Consider the following 14,443-nt stretch of genomic DNA (forward strand, 5'->3'; position numbering starts at 1 on the left):
AGTGCATTTCAAGCAGAAGGAATAGCTACGCTGGGATAGACAACATCTTCCAGTGATGGGAAAACTGGTTCTGGGGAGACTGGCACAAGGTAGAACTGCTGAGGACCAGCTTTTGGGGTTAGGCTAATCCAGGGAGGCAACACTAATGGGTTTTGTAAATAGGGGTGTGACTGCTGTAGATAATGATTTATCATGTCAAAGATGGTGTTCATTGCTGCTTCAAGAACGGAATGGAGCTGGGTGGGAATAGTAGACCTTCCTGATTGTATCAGCAAAGGAGGCTGGTTTCTACCCACCTTAGCGTGTTTTGGTATTGGCTGAACTCACCAAATCATGGTGCAGGTGTCCATCCTGCAAAGGGAAGTGAGCCTCATAGCTACAAAGAAAATACAGTCTATCATCCTACTCTGTCGACAGATGACAGAAAGTATGTCACATTGCACAGTTTTCTGCTTGTGGAGTGTGCCTTTTCATGTTTATTGACGTGGTATAATGTGGCCATTTTTCAAAATGTCAGAGGCCATTATCTCAAACATTCAGGGTCCTAGCAAAGCTCCCTGCTCTTGTGAGCAGTACATGAAGTCATTTTCCAATTATAGCCTTTCTGAACGCCTTGTCTTTCCCTTTAAATAAAGTGTCTAGCCATATGTTCAAGGAGTAGTATTCTAAGTTTTATATCTTGCCTCATCTTCTTTGGAATCTGTCAATGTCAGAGCTTTTTACAGGGTTACTGTAAAAATGTACTTGAACCTTGGTTGAGAGAATTGGCTTTTCTGAAGATAAAGTGATTTTTAAAAGAGGTCGTGTGGGAGTCTATGTCCTGTTTGCAAAAATAGTGAAATCCGGCCTTTCAACTAATTCCCTACTTGGAACCAAGCTCGGTTTTTCAGTACTTTGTTGACTGTGTTGCCCAAATTTAAACTCTGTGTGCGGTTCTAAATCGTCTCATGCTTTTAAGAAGTAAGGTTATGGGATATTTTACCCAGAGACGGCCAGAGTTCAAGAAAAGCAGGGGCTCAGTAGAATACGTTGAAGGTAGAGAGAATGGAAACTGACATAATTTCCTGTCCTTGAATTAAACCATACCGGGAGCAGGAATACTCTGCTATGTTTATATTAAATAATACAGAGACCAGGCATAAAACATTTAGTTGTTGATTCCAGGAAGTAGCCGCTCTTGCGAGATAAAGACTGTAAACCAGAGAAAATCGGTTGCTCATTAGGATTTGCGTTAAAACTTTCGAGTCGCTGGGTCCGCCTACCCGGAGCAGTTCTGTCCTAAACTATGCCTATCCTTGATGGTTCCCTACCTTGCAAACCCCACCCTGAAATCACCCAGCCCGGGCTCTAAAATCCTACACATGCCCTTTGCTAACGAAGGAGATCAGAGTATGCCACCCTCAAATATATCACTTTGGTGTAAGGACTATGGAGATATGGACTGTGGACTAAGGACTATGGAGATAAAGACTATGGAGATGGAGGCGCCTGGTTGGCTCAGTTGGTAGAGCGCACGACTCTTGATATCGGGGTTGTGAGTTCGAGCCCCACGTTGGACACAGAGATTACTAAAAAATACAATAAAGAAAAAATCAACAGATGTAGGAAAAGTTCCCTGCCCTCCCCTAAACTGACTGAGTGCAGGGTGTGAATGTTCCTTTGAGGAAGGTTCCCTCCCTCTCCACCTTCCCCCACTACCAGGGAGATAAAAGCAATTCTCATCATGATAGACGGGAAGTCTACAGCAAGATGAACTTGTAGAAACAGATCCTACTAAGATAACTGTTTTCCCATTGGTCTTCTCCATATATTTCATAGTTATTCCCCCATATTTTATTGTCCCTTGGAGCCCAAACCCATTTTCCTTTGTTAAAAGAGTATACAAGCCCCCGAGTCTAACTGCCTCTTGGAGTTTTCACTTCTTTCTGTGAACGCCCATGCATGCAAAGGTTAATCAGACGTGTGGCTTTTCCCCTGTTAATCTGTCTTGTGCTAGTTTAATTCACAGGCCCCAGATCAAAACTTAAGAAGGTAGAGAAAAAAAATTTTTCCTCCTTGACGCTAATGTCTCCACTTTGAGGTTCTACAAAGACCCTGCCTGTCAAGATGATGTCCTTCCTCATTCCAGTGGCTACAGTAAATTTAGCTTTGCTTAATCTGCGATCCTTGGAGAGGGATGGCTGGCCTTATAGACCGTGTGTGCACAGTGTAAAAATGCAGTAAAACCGCCACCAAAATGCAGGGTTCCAAATGATAAGATTACATAAAATGTGTGTTTGTGTGTGTGTGGTGGGTGGTTGTCAGGATCGTGCACTTCCCCTTTGCACGATCAGTCTTTCGTCTCAGTTGTGATCCATCTACGCTTATAAATATGGTGTAGCGTTATAAACATATGCAAAGTTTACTCTCTATAAAAAACGTTATGTGAAAAAAGTTATGTGAACTGATTGCACAAAAAGCTGTAATTCTTTCTCTCATTCTCTGACTCCCCTTCACAGTGTAACTTTGCAGCCCCTCCCATCAAGAGGCAGAGTACTTTCTCTGGCCCTTCCGTGTGGGCTGGTCCGATGTCTTGATTTGGCCAATGGCCTCCAGCAGAACTGAGGGAATGCCGGTTTTGGAGCGAGGTCTCAAGAGGGCCTTTTGGCTTTTACCGTTTCCCTTGGAACCCTGATCCCATCATGTGAACGAGCCCAAGTTAGCCTGCTGGAGAATGAGACCATGTTGGGAAATGAGTCAGGGTACCTCAGTCTTGCCAGCCCACTTCCCATCATGTGAGCGCCCAGCCTAGATCAGCAGAGCCACCTAACTGATGTATGTGTGAGCCCAGCTGAGATGAGCAGAACCGCTCAGCCGAGCTGTATAGACGCGACTGCCTGTTGTTTTAAGTCACTGGGTTTTGGGGTAGTGTGTTGTGGGGCAGTTGCTAACCGATACGTAGAATGTGGTGGAGACTGTTTATTGCCTGGAAACATCTATTGCCTTCTCCTCTTCCCAACTGACAGAATATGAGTTTTGTTCAGATTCCTTGGCCTCAAAGAAGATGGGCAGTAGCCAGTCACATTATCCCACGTTGCTGGCTACACGTGGGGACAGGCACATGAACCGTCCTGGCTCCTCATGGGACCATCCCCCTGGTCAGTCACTACAATAAATCCAAATGAGCAAGTGGATAAAGATATGTGTCTTACTTCATCCAGGTTGCTATGATAGAATACCAAAGACTGGGAACTCTCAGGTGCCACAGACTGGAGGAGGCTGGGAAGTCCAAGATTAAGGCGCTGGCATATTAGGTGTCTGGTGAGGTCTTGCTTCCTTGTTCATAGATGGCTGTGTCCTCACATGGCAGAAGAGAGAAGGGAGCTCTCTGGGGCTCTTTTCATAAGGGCCCTCATTCATAAGGAACCCTCATTTATAAGGGTTCCACCCTCATGACCTAATCACTTCCCAAATGCCCTATCTCCTGTACCGTACTCTTGGGGGTTAGGATCTCAACCTGTGCATTTTTGGGGGACGTAAACATTCAGTCCATAACATATGCCCGTCAGAATTCTTCCCTAGGGTGTTGTCTATGAGGGTAGAAATGAGAAAAATGTGACTGAGCTGCGGGCTCCATCGGATTGATCTGTTTTAGAATAAAGCATGAGAGGTGAATGTTACATCTGAATATTTAAGAGAAAACGCGTATCTGTGTCATAAGTTTACCATAACAATGAACTTAAATTCACCTCCTTCAACATACAAAGTGCACAACAAGTTAATATTGAGCCTTTAGACTTCAAGGTAGAGAAATGCCATAGGAAAAGATGATACATAATTATTTTTATGACTCCCACTGTAATGTTCCCTTTTGCCTGGATAAAACAGTTGAAGCAATGGATGTTTATAATGGGTAGGAGAATCGGGTCAAATGAACTCATCTCCAAGGAGATTTAAAACCCTTTTGAAACCCTCCTTGATATAGACTGCATTTTTATGCATTTTCTTTGAACTTTATCCTTCTGGGCTCTGTTTGCCAACTTGCCTTGCATCCATACTTTAGATTAAAGCTCCATCTTCTGGAGAAAAACCGACATACATGGGCTAACAGACTCCATTTAGAAGTTACTGAGGCAATGTCTTTCTTAGTCATCTGAATGATTTTTCATTGGCAGCTCATTTTTCCCCCTTTCGAAAGAGTGTCATCTCAGCAGGCCAGTGAAAGTAGATGTAAGCTATTGATCACCTCCTCTTTTTCAAAGAGAGATTCATAGCACAATTTCATCTTTATATTTATGGTTTCTGCAGGAGGAGACCAGTTAGAATAATTTCCCTTCCTTAGCCATGTTCTTTTCTTTGATCCCTCGTATCATAAAATAGGTCCTGGCTATTATTTTCTTACTCTCTAGAGAAATCAATTCCTCTGCAGCTTTTATTATATTTTATTCATGTGGTCTGTTCTGAAGCTCCTTCTTGAATACAAATATTTTAAGGAATATTTTAGATCGATATGGTATTTTTGAGAGATTTAAAAACTAGTCATTAAAAAATAAACTTAACATTTTAAGAATAGTTTTAGATTTAAAGAAAAATTGTGAGGCTAATACAGACGGTGCACATATACCTTGTGTGGTGTCCGTCTCTCTCTCGTTCAGATGGCTTCCGCCAAAAGCGGGGCGACGATTGGGAGGAAGCTGGTGGTGTGGGCCCTGAAAGGATTCACGGAGGATAGAAGTTTACTGAATACGCTGCAGGGGAGTGGGCGGGCGGGCAGGACAGCAGAGGAGAGGCTGTCTGCTATGAGGCAATGGTGGGAACTGTTTTTAAAGGGAGGTGAGGATGTTCCAGCAAATACTCGACGGCCAGGAGGAGACAAGCGACACGCACTCGGAATCAGAAAAGACTGTTTATTTCGCACCGGTGGGGGCCCAATGGAGTCACCTCTACAGGCTGAGCCCCCAGCCCTGGTGCTGGCCTCCTTTTGTGGGTGGTATTGCAGGGGCTCAAAGAAAAAAACGGTAGGGGGGAGGATTTACCTGTTGTGCTACACAGGCAGTGGTGGATGCCGGGGTGGGGGTGGGGGGTGGCAAGCAAGATTACGGAAGCCAAAAGCAAGCAAGGGGAGTATCCCGTCTCAGATATCTGGCTGCCCCTCCCCCTCCCCTTTTTTTATTCTGCTCTTGACAGGTTTCCTACCCATGAAGGTATGGCAACTATGGAATTTTCCCTTTCTGGTAACTGTGCCTGGTTGTAAGGAGCCCATTGGTCACCTAGGGCTCATGGATACTTTGAGGGGGTCCTCGGATGGGCCTGTTTGTATTCAACCAGGGGGTCGCCATGGGCCCTTTTGTCTTGATCAAGTTTCCATTGCTCAAGCCTGTTTAAAAGCTGCCTCTACGCCTCTGCTCAATTTTCCCAGTCAGTACCTTGTGTTAGTGTAACACATTTATTTCGATTAATGAACCAGTATTGATGCAGCATTATTCATTGAAGTCCATACTTTATGTAGATTTCCTTAGTTTTTACCTAATGTCCCTTTTCTGTTCCAGGACCCATGCAAGATACCACATTATATCTGGTTGTCGTGTCTCTTTAGGCTTCTCTGGGCTGTGACAGTTCCTTAGATTCTCTTTGTTTTTTAAATTTTATATTTCAGTTCCTTAGATTCTCTTTGTTTTTTAAATTTTATATTTATTTTTATTTTTTTTTGGTTTATTTATTTTTGAGAGAGAGAGGGAGAGAGAGAGAGAGAGAGAGAGAGAGAGAGAGAGACAGAGTGTGAGCAGGGGAGGGGCAGAGAGAGAAGGAGACACAGAATCCAGAGCAGGCCCCAGGCTCGGAGCTGTCAGCACAGAGCCCGGTGCTGGGCTTGAACTCATGAATCGTGAGATCATGACTGAGCCACCCAGGTGCCCCCAAAAGATTTCATTTTGTAATCTCCACACCCACTCTGGGGCTCAGACTCACAACCCTGAGATAAAGAGCTGCACACTCTACCAACTGAGCCAGCCAGGCGCCCTACTGCCATTTTTCATCCCATCACGACTCATCAAGGTTGATGCTGACCCTGGTGTAGTATTGATATGCCCTGATTCGAGAGACCCCCCCGAAAACAATCCACCAGAGTCCAGAGTCAAAGCCAAGCGGCAAGGGTCGTTTATTGCAGGTTCGAACCCGGTCCTCCGCGCACTCGTTGCCGGTGACGCTAAGAGGCCCCAAGCGAGGATCTTACAGCTTCTTTTATAGACAGGCACAAACAAGTTAGGGATTTTTTTTGCGGTTACAGAGCTGTTATTGGTTGACATTTAAATTTGAACACTCAGCAGAACTTGATTGGTTCCCGCCTTTTTTTCAAACCACTCAGCAGAACTTGATTGGTTCCTGCCTTTAGGTCAGACCACAACCGGGCACGCCCTGGCTGGTTCTGGGAACGGCGGGGGGGGGGGGGGGGGGGGGGAGGTCTTTTCTTTGCAGTTGTGAGTACACCTGGTAATTTTTCTCTTATTCTCTCATTCCCCCCTTTCTTCGGTGCCTTAAGAGCCAATCTTGGATCTTATGTGTCTGACTCAAATGTTTCGGTAATGATAGGTTGGTATTGGGTCCTAAGGACCATCAGTTGGATCGTGTTAACTTGGCCTTTGATAAAGGCAACTAGTTTATTGATAATATAAGGCCCGAAGGTGAGGAGGAGAAGGAGGAGTATAAGGGGCCCAGCTAGAGCAGAAAGCAGGGTAGCTAGCCATGGGGACTGATTGAACCAAGACTCAAACCAGCCTTGTTGTTGTTCTCGTTCACGCCTCCGTTTGGCTAGGCCTTCTCTAACTTTAGCCATGGACTCTCGGACTACTCCGGTGTGGTCAGCATAAAAACAACATTCTTCTCTTAAGGCTGCACATAAACCTCCCTGTTGGAGGAAGACTAGATCTAGCCCCCTTCGGTTCTGTAGGACTACTTCAGAAAGGGAGGTCAGAGATTTTTCGAGGTGCGAGATTGAGTCCTCAAGTCTGGCTATATCCTCATCAATGGCTGCCCTTAGGCTATTGAACCCTCGGTGCTGGATGGCTAGTGATGAGATCCCTGTTCCTGCCCCTATGGTACTGAGGCCAAATAAGGTGGCCAAGGTTATGGCCGTAAAGGGTTCCCGTTTTGTTCTTATTGACTCTCTTGCTTCCGTCCCTTCTGTCCACAGATCATATACAACATTTTCTCGGTGGTAAATAACCTTTGGAAATATTAATACCATAATACAATATTCGGGTGACGAATTAAAAACATCTCTGCTAACACATGGGGTGAGCCCTGTCTTAGAACAAATCCACCAACTGTCAGGAGCTGGAATTATCCATTTAGATTCATCCATAGAGTAATTAGTCGGGGCACAGAGCTGGATATGGCTAGAGGGGACCTTTCCTATACAAGTCCCATTGCCAGTGACCGCTTGCAGTGTGAGGCCGGGGCCCTTTCGATTACACTTGCAAGCTGCTGGCGACTCTTCTCCTGACTGTGAAAAAGGGGCAGCTAGACCTATGGCTTTGTAGAAGGGGGGTTTTATATCATAACATAGCCAGCAGGCCCTTGTTGCCTCAGGGTCCGATCGGTTTAAGGCCTCATACGCTGCTGTTAGCAATTTCCATAGGGAGTCTATGCCTTCTGGGTTCTGATTTTCTTGGACAGCTTGTGCTTTTACTCCTGGGATAAGGATGGGGGGTCCTGCTGGAGGGAGTAGTGGGGATCTGCCCGGGGATAGGCTCATCTCTTTTTTTTTTTTCTGATTTGGCCCCACTGGTTGTACAAGAGGGTAGACTTTTAATTTTATTTGAATGGCAGTCCCAAAGAGGGGATATTGATATAAGTAGAGTCCCCAAGTGAGTCCTGAGACCCACCGCCTGTCCTTTTTCCCCTCCTCTGTAAATCTTACATGAATAAGGTTACAGTTTTCATCATGCCTGGTGCGGGTACATGGTTGGACATAGGGCATTTCAATAAATTGGGGTTTTACTTCCCACTTCCCTTCCCCATCATTGGAGGTGATGCAACTCCAGGCTGCGCAATAGAGGGTTTCAAACCCTCCACATGTGCGCCTCATCGCCCCCGTCCTAAATCCCGGACATGCATAAAATCCATTTCTACTTATTGATACCCTCCTTGGCAGTTGCCTCCATTTACCTCCTTCCATTTCTTCTAATGGACTAATTTTTTCTAAATTAAAATATAAATCTGGCCACCAGGTATTTAATGGGGCATTTCCTAGGGTTTTGTTGTAGACTTCATGAGTCTCTAAATTAGTAATTTCCCATGTCAAATTATAGGGGTTGTGGGGGTTTGGATTTACAGACAGAATTTGCAGAACAGTCAAGAGGAGGGCAAGTACCATAGTTACGGCTCAGTCCGTTGGCGGCGTAGGGTCAATTTTAAAGGATTGTCCTTAGTCCGATCAACAGTCCAGGTTGTCTTTGAAGGTCCGATGAGGTCTGAGAACGGGTCCACTGGTTTGGCGTGGGCGAAATGGATCCAGGTGGCGATTCCGTCTACTTTGATGGCAGTAGGCGTTGTCAGGATGACCTGGAAGGGTCCTTTCCACCCAGGCTCCAGAGTTCCCTGCCGATGACGTTTGACGAGGACCCAATCCCCTGGCCGGAATTGATGTGGAATAGGCGGGGGTCCAGTCTCATAGAGTTCCTTTGATTTGGGCCATACATCTTCATGGACCCTCTGCAAGGCTTGTAGGGAGAACAAGAATTCAGGACTATTATCGTTCTCAGCTTTGACAAGGTTATCTTTTAGGTTAGGGATGATGGGGGGTGGTCTACCATGTATTATTTCATAGGGTGTGAGTCCCAGTTTGTGTGGGGAATTACGCACCCTGAACAGAGCGTAGGGGAGAAGGACCACCCAATTAGTGCCAGTCTCCATGGTCAATTTGGTTAGGGTCTCCTTTAATGTTCTGTTCATTCTCTCTGCCTGTCCTGAGCTTTGGGGTCAGTATGCACAATGTAATTTCCAATCAGCCCCAAGTATGGAAGCCAGTCCCTGACTTACCTTAGAGACAAATGCAGGTCCATTGTCTGACCCTATCATTACTGGAAAACCATACCTGGGCAGGATTTCTTCTAGGATCTTTTTGGCTACAATCTGCGCCGTTTCATTCTTGGTTGGAAAGGCTTCAGTCCATCCTGGAAAGGTATCTACAAAAACTAGCAAATACTTATATCCATATTTTCCTGGTTTTACCTCAGTGAAATCTACTTCCCAATAGGTCCCCGGTCTGCTCCCTCTTTGTCTTACCCCTGTTGTCTGAGGATTGCTACTCGCATTGTTGAGTTGGCACACTGTACATTTAGTTACTACTTGATCGACCTTATCAGAGACATTTCTGATTTTTAGTCCAGTCTGTCTCAGTAAGTCCAACATTTGCCGGGAACCTAAGTGGGTGCTGCAATGGATCCGCTCTAGAACTTGCCATCCTAGTTTATCTGGGAGTATAATGCTGCTTTTGGAGTCTCTCCACCAGCCATCTTTGATTCGGGTCATGGGAAGTTTACTCATCCATTGAATGTCGCTTTCTGAATACTCAGGGCTGGGGGGCAATTCCCGGGGTCCGGGGTCTGGCAGCTGTAGGGTCAGCAATTGTGCTGGGGGCCGAGCTATGTTTTTTGCAGTCCGATTGGCCAAATTGTTGCCCCGGGAAACTGGGCCGGTTGTCTTCTGGTGTCCTGGGCAATGCACAATCGCTAGCTTTTTGGGTTCCCATAAGGCTGCTAGCAGGGCTAGAATCTCTTCTTTATTTTTGATGTCTTTCCCTTCAGCTGTGAGGAGCCCCCGTTCTCTGTATATCGCCCCATGTACATGAGCGGTGGCAAAGGCATATCGGCTATCAGTGTATACGGTTAGCTTGCGGTCTCTCCCTAATTTTAGGGCCTGGGTTAAGGCTATTAGTTCAGCCTTCTGGGCCGAGGTTCCGGGGGGTAGGGCTTCTGCCCAAATCACCTCGGTTTCTGAAGTTATGGCCGCCCCCGCATACCTTTGTCCTTGGTGAATGAAGCTGCTTCCGTCGGTAAACCAGATGGCGTCCGCATCCGATAATGGTTGGTCCTGCAAGTCCTCCCGGACCCCATAAACTTGAGCCAGTATGTCGGCGCAGTCATGAACTGGGGTTCCCATGTCTGGGTCTAGCAGCAGTGATGCTGGGTTCAGGGCCGTCGGGGGGGTGAAGATGACCCTGAGGGGGTTCAACAGCAGTCCTTGGTAATGAGTGAGTTGGGCATTGCTCAGCCATCGGTCAGGCGGCTGCTTGAGGATGCCCTCGATGGCATGCGGGGTGGTGACTTGTAGCTCTTGGCCCATGGTCGGCTTATCAGCGTCCTTTACCATTAGGGCAGTGGCTGCAGTCATCCGGAGACAGGGTGGCCATCCGGCGGCCACTGGATCTAGCTTTTTAGACAGATAGGCTACTGGCCTGCGCCAAGGGCCCAAATGCTGGGTTAGAACCGCCTTGGCTATGCCCCGGTTTTCATCTACATATAGGTGGAAGGGTTTGGAGACATCGGGGAGTCCCAGGGCAGGTGCTGATAGCAGAGCAGTTTTAATTTGTTGGAAGGCCTGTTTGGCTTCTTCCGTCCAACTAAAGGGCTGTTGATCTTTTGTTGCCTGGTATAAAGGTTTTGCTAATTTAGCAAACCCTGGTATCCATAGTCTGCAGAACCCAGCCGACCCTAGGAATTCCCTCACCTGTCGTGGTGTCTGCGGTCTGGGAATACGAAGGACAGTCTCTTTCCGGGCATCCGTTAGCCAGCGTTGCCCCCCTCTCAGCAAGTAACCCGGGTAAGTTACCTCTGACTTGCAGATCTGAGCCTTCTTTGCTGAGGCGCGGTAGCCTAAGGTTCCCAGAGTTCGCAGGAGACCTTCGGTTCCCTGGATGCAGGCTTCGGGTGTCTCAGCAGCTATTAAGAGATCATCAACATACTGTAGGAGAGTTATATTAGGGTGTTGTTGTCTGTACTCACTTAAATCTTCGTGTAGAGCCTCGTCGAACAGGGTCGGAGAGTTCTTGAATCCTTGTGGCAGTCTGGTCCAAGTGAGCTGGCCATTTATGCCCCTGTCTGGATCTGTCCACGCGAATGCAAATAGCTCCTGACTTTTAGGTGCTAGTGGTAGGCTGAAAAAAGCATCTTTTAGATCCAGAACAGTATACCATTGTTTTTCTGGGCTGAGGGCGCTCAGGAGAGTATAGGGGTTAGGAACTGTTGGATGTATGTCCATCACCCGCTCATTGACTTCTCTCAGGTCCTGCCCTGGTCTGTATTCCCCGCTGTTGGGTTTGCGCACGGGCAGCAGGGGGGTATTCCATGCTGAGTGGCAGGTGCGTAGGACTCCAAAGTCAAGGAGGCGGCGGATGTGCGGTGTGATGCCATTTTTGGCTTCCATGGGCATAGGGTATTGGCGCACGCGGATGGGGTCCGTCCTGGGCTTGACCTCTATAAATAGGGCTGGGCGATGTTTTGCTAACCCCATACCACCCGTTTCTGCCCACGCGTCTGGGAAGCGTTGAAGCCAGGGCTCGATGCCCTGATCCAGAGGAGTGGGTTTCTGGTGGAGCCTGTATTCATCTTCTAGTCTCACAGTGAGTACAGATATGGGTTGGTTGTGGAAGTCAGTCACTGTGGGCCCCCCGGTTGGAAATGAATTTGGGCCCCCATTTTGGTAAGCAAATCCCTCCCCAACAGGGGGCAGGGGCTGTCGGGAATGACCAGGAAGGAGTGGGTTACCTTCCCAGTTCCTAAGTCCACAGTCCTCTGAGTTGTCCAGGGGTACTTCTTTATTCCGGTGGCCCCTTGTACCCAGGATGATTTTTCAGATACTTTTCCATGGGGCTTGACCAGACCTGAGTGCTGTGCCCCGGTATCAACTAGGAACTGGACCGGGGTCCCCTCCACTTGCAACGTTACCCTAGGTTCGGGGAGGGGATCCGAACCCCGTCCTCCCTATTCTGTATCTTGGGTAAACAGTACGGGGGCTATTTTAGGCTGCCATTGTCCTTGGCTGGGGCGGGGTTGTTTCTTCTTGGGGCATTCTCGTATCCAATGGCCTTTCTCTTTACAATAGGCGCATTGATCTTTAAGTGCTGCCTGGGAGGGCGTGTTGTTTGAGTGCCTTCTGGGGGTGGCTGTTCTTTCCGGACTATAGCGGCCAGGACTTTAGTCATTTTCTCTGTGGCCTTGATCTGTCTCTCTTCTGGGGCGTCCCTGTTGTTGTAGACCCGTTGTGCTATACGGAGCAGATCCTGGATCTGTTTACCTTCTAAATCCTCTAGCCTTTGGAGTTTTTTCTTAATGTCAGGAGCTGCTTGATTTACAAAGGACATAATGACAGCAGCCTGGTTCTCAGGGACTTCTCGATCTATGGGGGTAAACTGCCTAAAGGCTTCCATTAATCTCTCTAAGTAAGCAGCTGGACTCTCTGCCTTTCCCTGTATGACCGAATATACCTTAGCCAAATTGGTGGGCTTGCGAGCTGCAGCCCGGAGACCCGCCATCAGAGTCTGGCGATAAATGAGTAGCCTTCCCCTACCTTCTGCCGTGTTGTAGTCCCATTCGCCCTGTGGAGGTCTGGTTAGGGGGAAAGCCGCATTAATGAGGTCAGGGTTAGATGTCGCCCGACCGTCGTCTCCGGGAGCCAGCTTTCTTGCTTCTAATTGGATCCTCTCTCGCTCCTCTGTAGTGAACAGGATGCGGAGGAGCTGCTGACAGTCGTCCCAGGTGGGCTGGTGGGTGAACATGACACTGTCTAAAAGAGCTATTAGAGGTCTTTAGGGTTATCAGAGAATCGAGCATTCTGTGTTTTCCAGTTGTAAAGGTCACTGGTGGAAAAGGGCCAATACTGGAGTCGGGGGTTGCCTGTTTCATCGGGGGATCCTATTTCCCGCAGGGGTAGGGCCACAGTGGAGTCGGGGAGGCGAGGGTTTGGCTCACGCTGGGTGAGCCCGCGGGTTCGGCCGGCTGGCCCCTCGCGGTTGGTTTCATTTTCAATGGGGCCCAGCGCGGCTGCTGCCTCCCGTCCTCCCGGTTCCCCTGGGGGGGCAACTAGCGGGGCGACTGGTGGGGCAGCTGCTGTGGGCAGGGTCTGGGGTACGAGGGGAGGGGGATGATAGGGTGGAGGGTCTAGGGATAGTAGGTCCTGACTATTGGGCAATATGGGATACAAGGGCGCGGCTGGCGTCCTTGATTTTGGGGGATCTGCAGGCCGCATGGCAAGGACTTTACACGTTCCCGAGGATAGGAAGGGGGCCAACCAAGGGGGTGGATTTTCCACTAAATTCCGCCATACAAGAATGTAGGGAATCTGATCCGGGTGTCCCTCGTGATCCGGTAGAAAAATCTTTGATTTCACCTTAGCAATTATAGGGAGGCAAAAAGTTCCTTCGGTTGGCCATCCAACGCTGAAGGTTGGCCATTCGGAGCGGCAGAGGGCTATTAATTTTCCCCGCCGGATGTCTAAACTCAAATTCTGTCCTCTGGTTCTAACATCCCTGAAGTTAGCAACGAGGAGAGAAAGAGGAGTGCTTTGAGATTGGCCCATCTGTATCCTGGAGGTGGAGGAAAGGATTAAAAGGAGAAACAGTAAAGTTATGAGGATTTCTGGCTGGGCCAGGCCAGGTCACCTGTGAAAGAGAAGGAGTTTAACACTTAAAGGTTATAGAATAGAGAACACAACACTTAGATCGCTAGCGCGTTTTGGGTGTCTGCCACCCGAACAGAAAAATTCCGATGGGCCCAAAAAGGTGCCCCAGACGGGTGCCAGTGGACGTCTCCTACTGGACCCGACCGACTGCCCTATAGCGCATCCGCCAGGGCCGTGTCAGTCACCGATACAGATCCCGCGCGGGAGAGCCAGAAACGAACAGACAGACAGAAATGGACAGAGCCGGCTCACTTACCGATCGGTCTCAGGGACGACCCGTTGACTTGGGGTCTGGTGGGTTTGGGGGGATCCCGGACGAGCCCCCAAATGATATGCCCCGATTCGAGAGACCCCCCAAAACAATCCACCAGGGTCCAGAGTCAAAGCCAAGCGGCAAGGGTTGTTTATTGCAGGTTCGAACCCGGTCCTCCATGCACTCGTTGCCGGTGACGCTAAGAGGCCCCGAGCGAGGATCTTACAGCTTCTTTTATAGACAGGCATAAACAAGTTAGGGATTTTTTTTGCGGTTACAGAGCTGTTATTGGTTGACATTTAAATTTGAACACTCAGCAGAACTTGATTGGTTCCCGCCTTTTTTTCAAACCACTCAGCAGAACTTGATTGGTTCCCGCCTTTAGGTCAGACCACAACCGGGCACACCCTGGCTGGTTCTGTGAATGGCGGGGAGGGGGGTGGGGTTCTTTTCTTTGCAGTTGTGAGTACACCTGGTAATTTTTCTCTTAGTCTCTCAGTATTTGTCAGGTTTTTCACTGTAAAGTTACTCTTG

The 14,443-nt window shown here is 48.2% G+C and overlaps 1 protein-coding gene across 1 annotated transcript; it reads right to left on the bottom strand.

The window, feature by feature from the left end:
- Positions 1–10,247: 10,247 nt before the first annotated feature.
- On the bottom strand, positions 10,248–13,224 carry LOC122234545. Its single transcript, XM_042971198.1, is given in 5 exon segments — positions 10,248–10,313; positions 10,708–11,634; positions 11,637–12,131; positions 12,134–12,784; positions 12,787–13,224. Coding segments are annotated over 5 exon segments (2,577 nt in total).
- Between the last annotated feature and the right edge of the window lie 1,219 nt (positions 13,225–14,443).

Source organism: Panthera tigris, chromosome E3, assembly GCF_018350195.1.
Source record: "Panthera tigris isolate Pti1 chromosome E3, P.tigris_Pti1_mat1.1, whole genome shotgun sequence".
NCBI classification, from domain to species: Eukaryota; Metazoa; Chordata; class Mammalia; order Carnivora; family Felidae; genus Panthera; species Panthera tigris.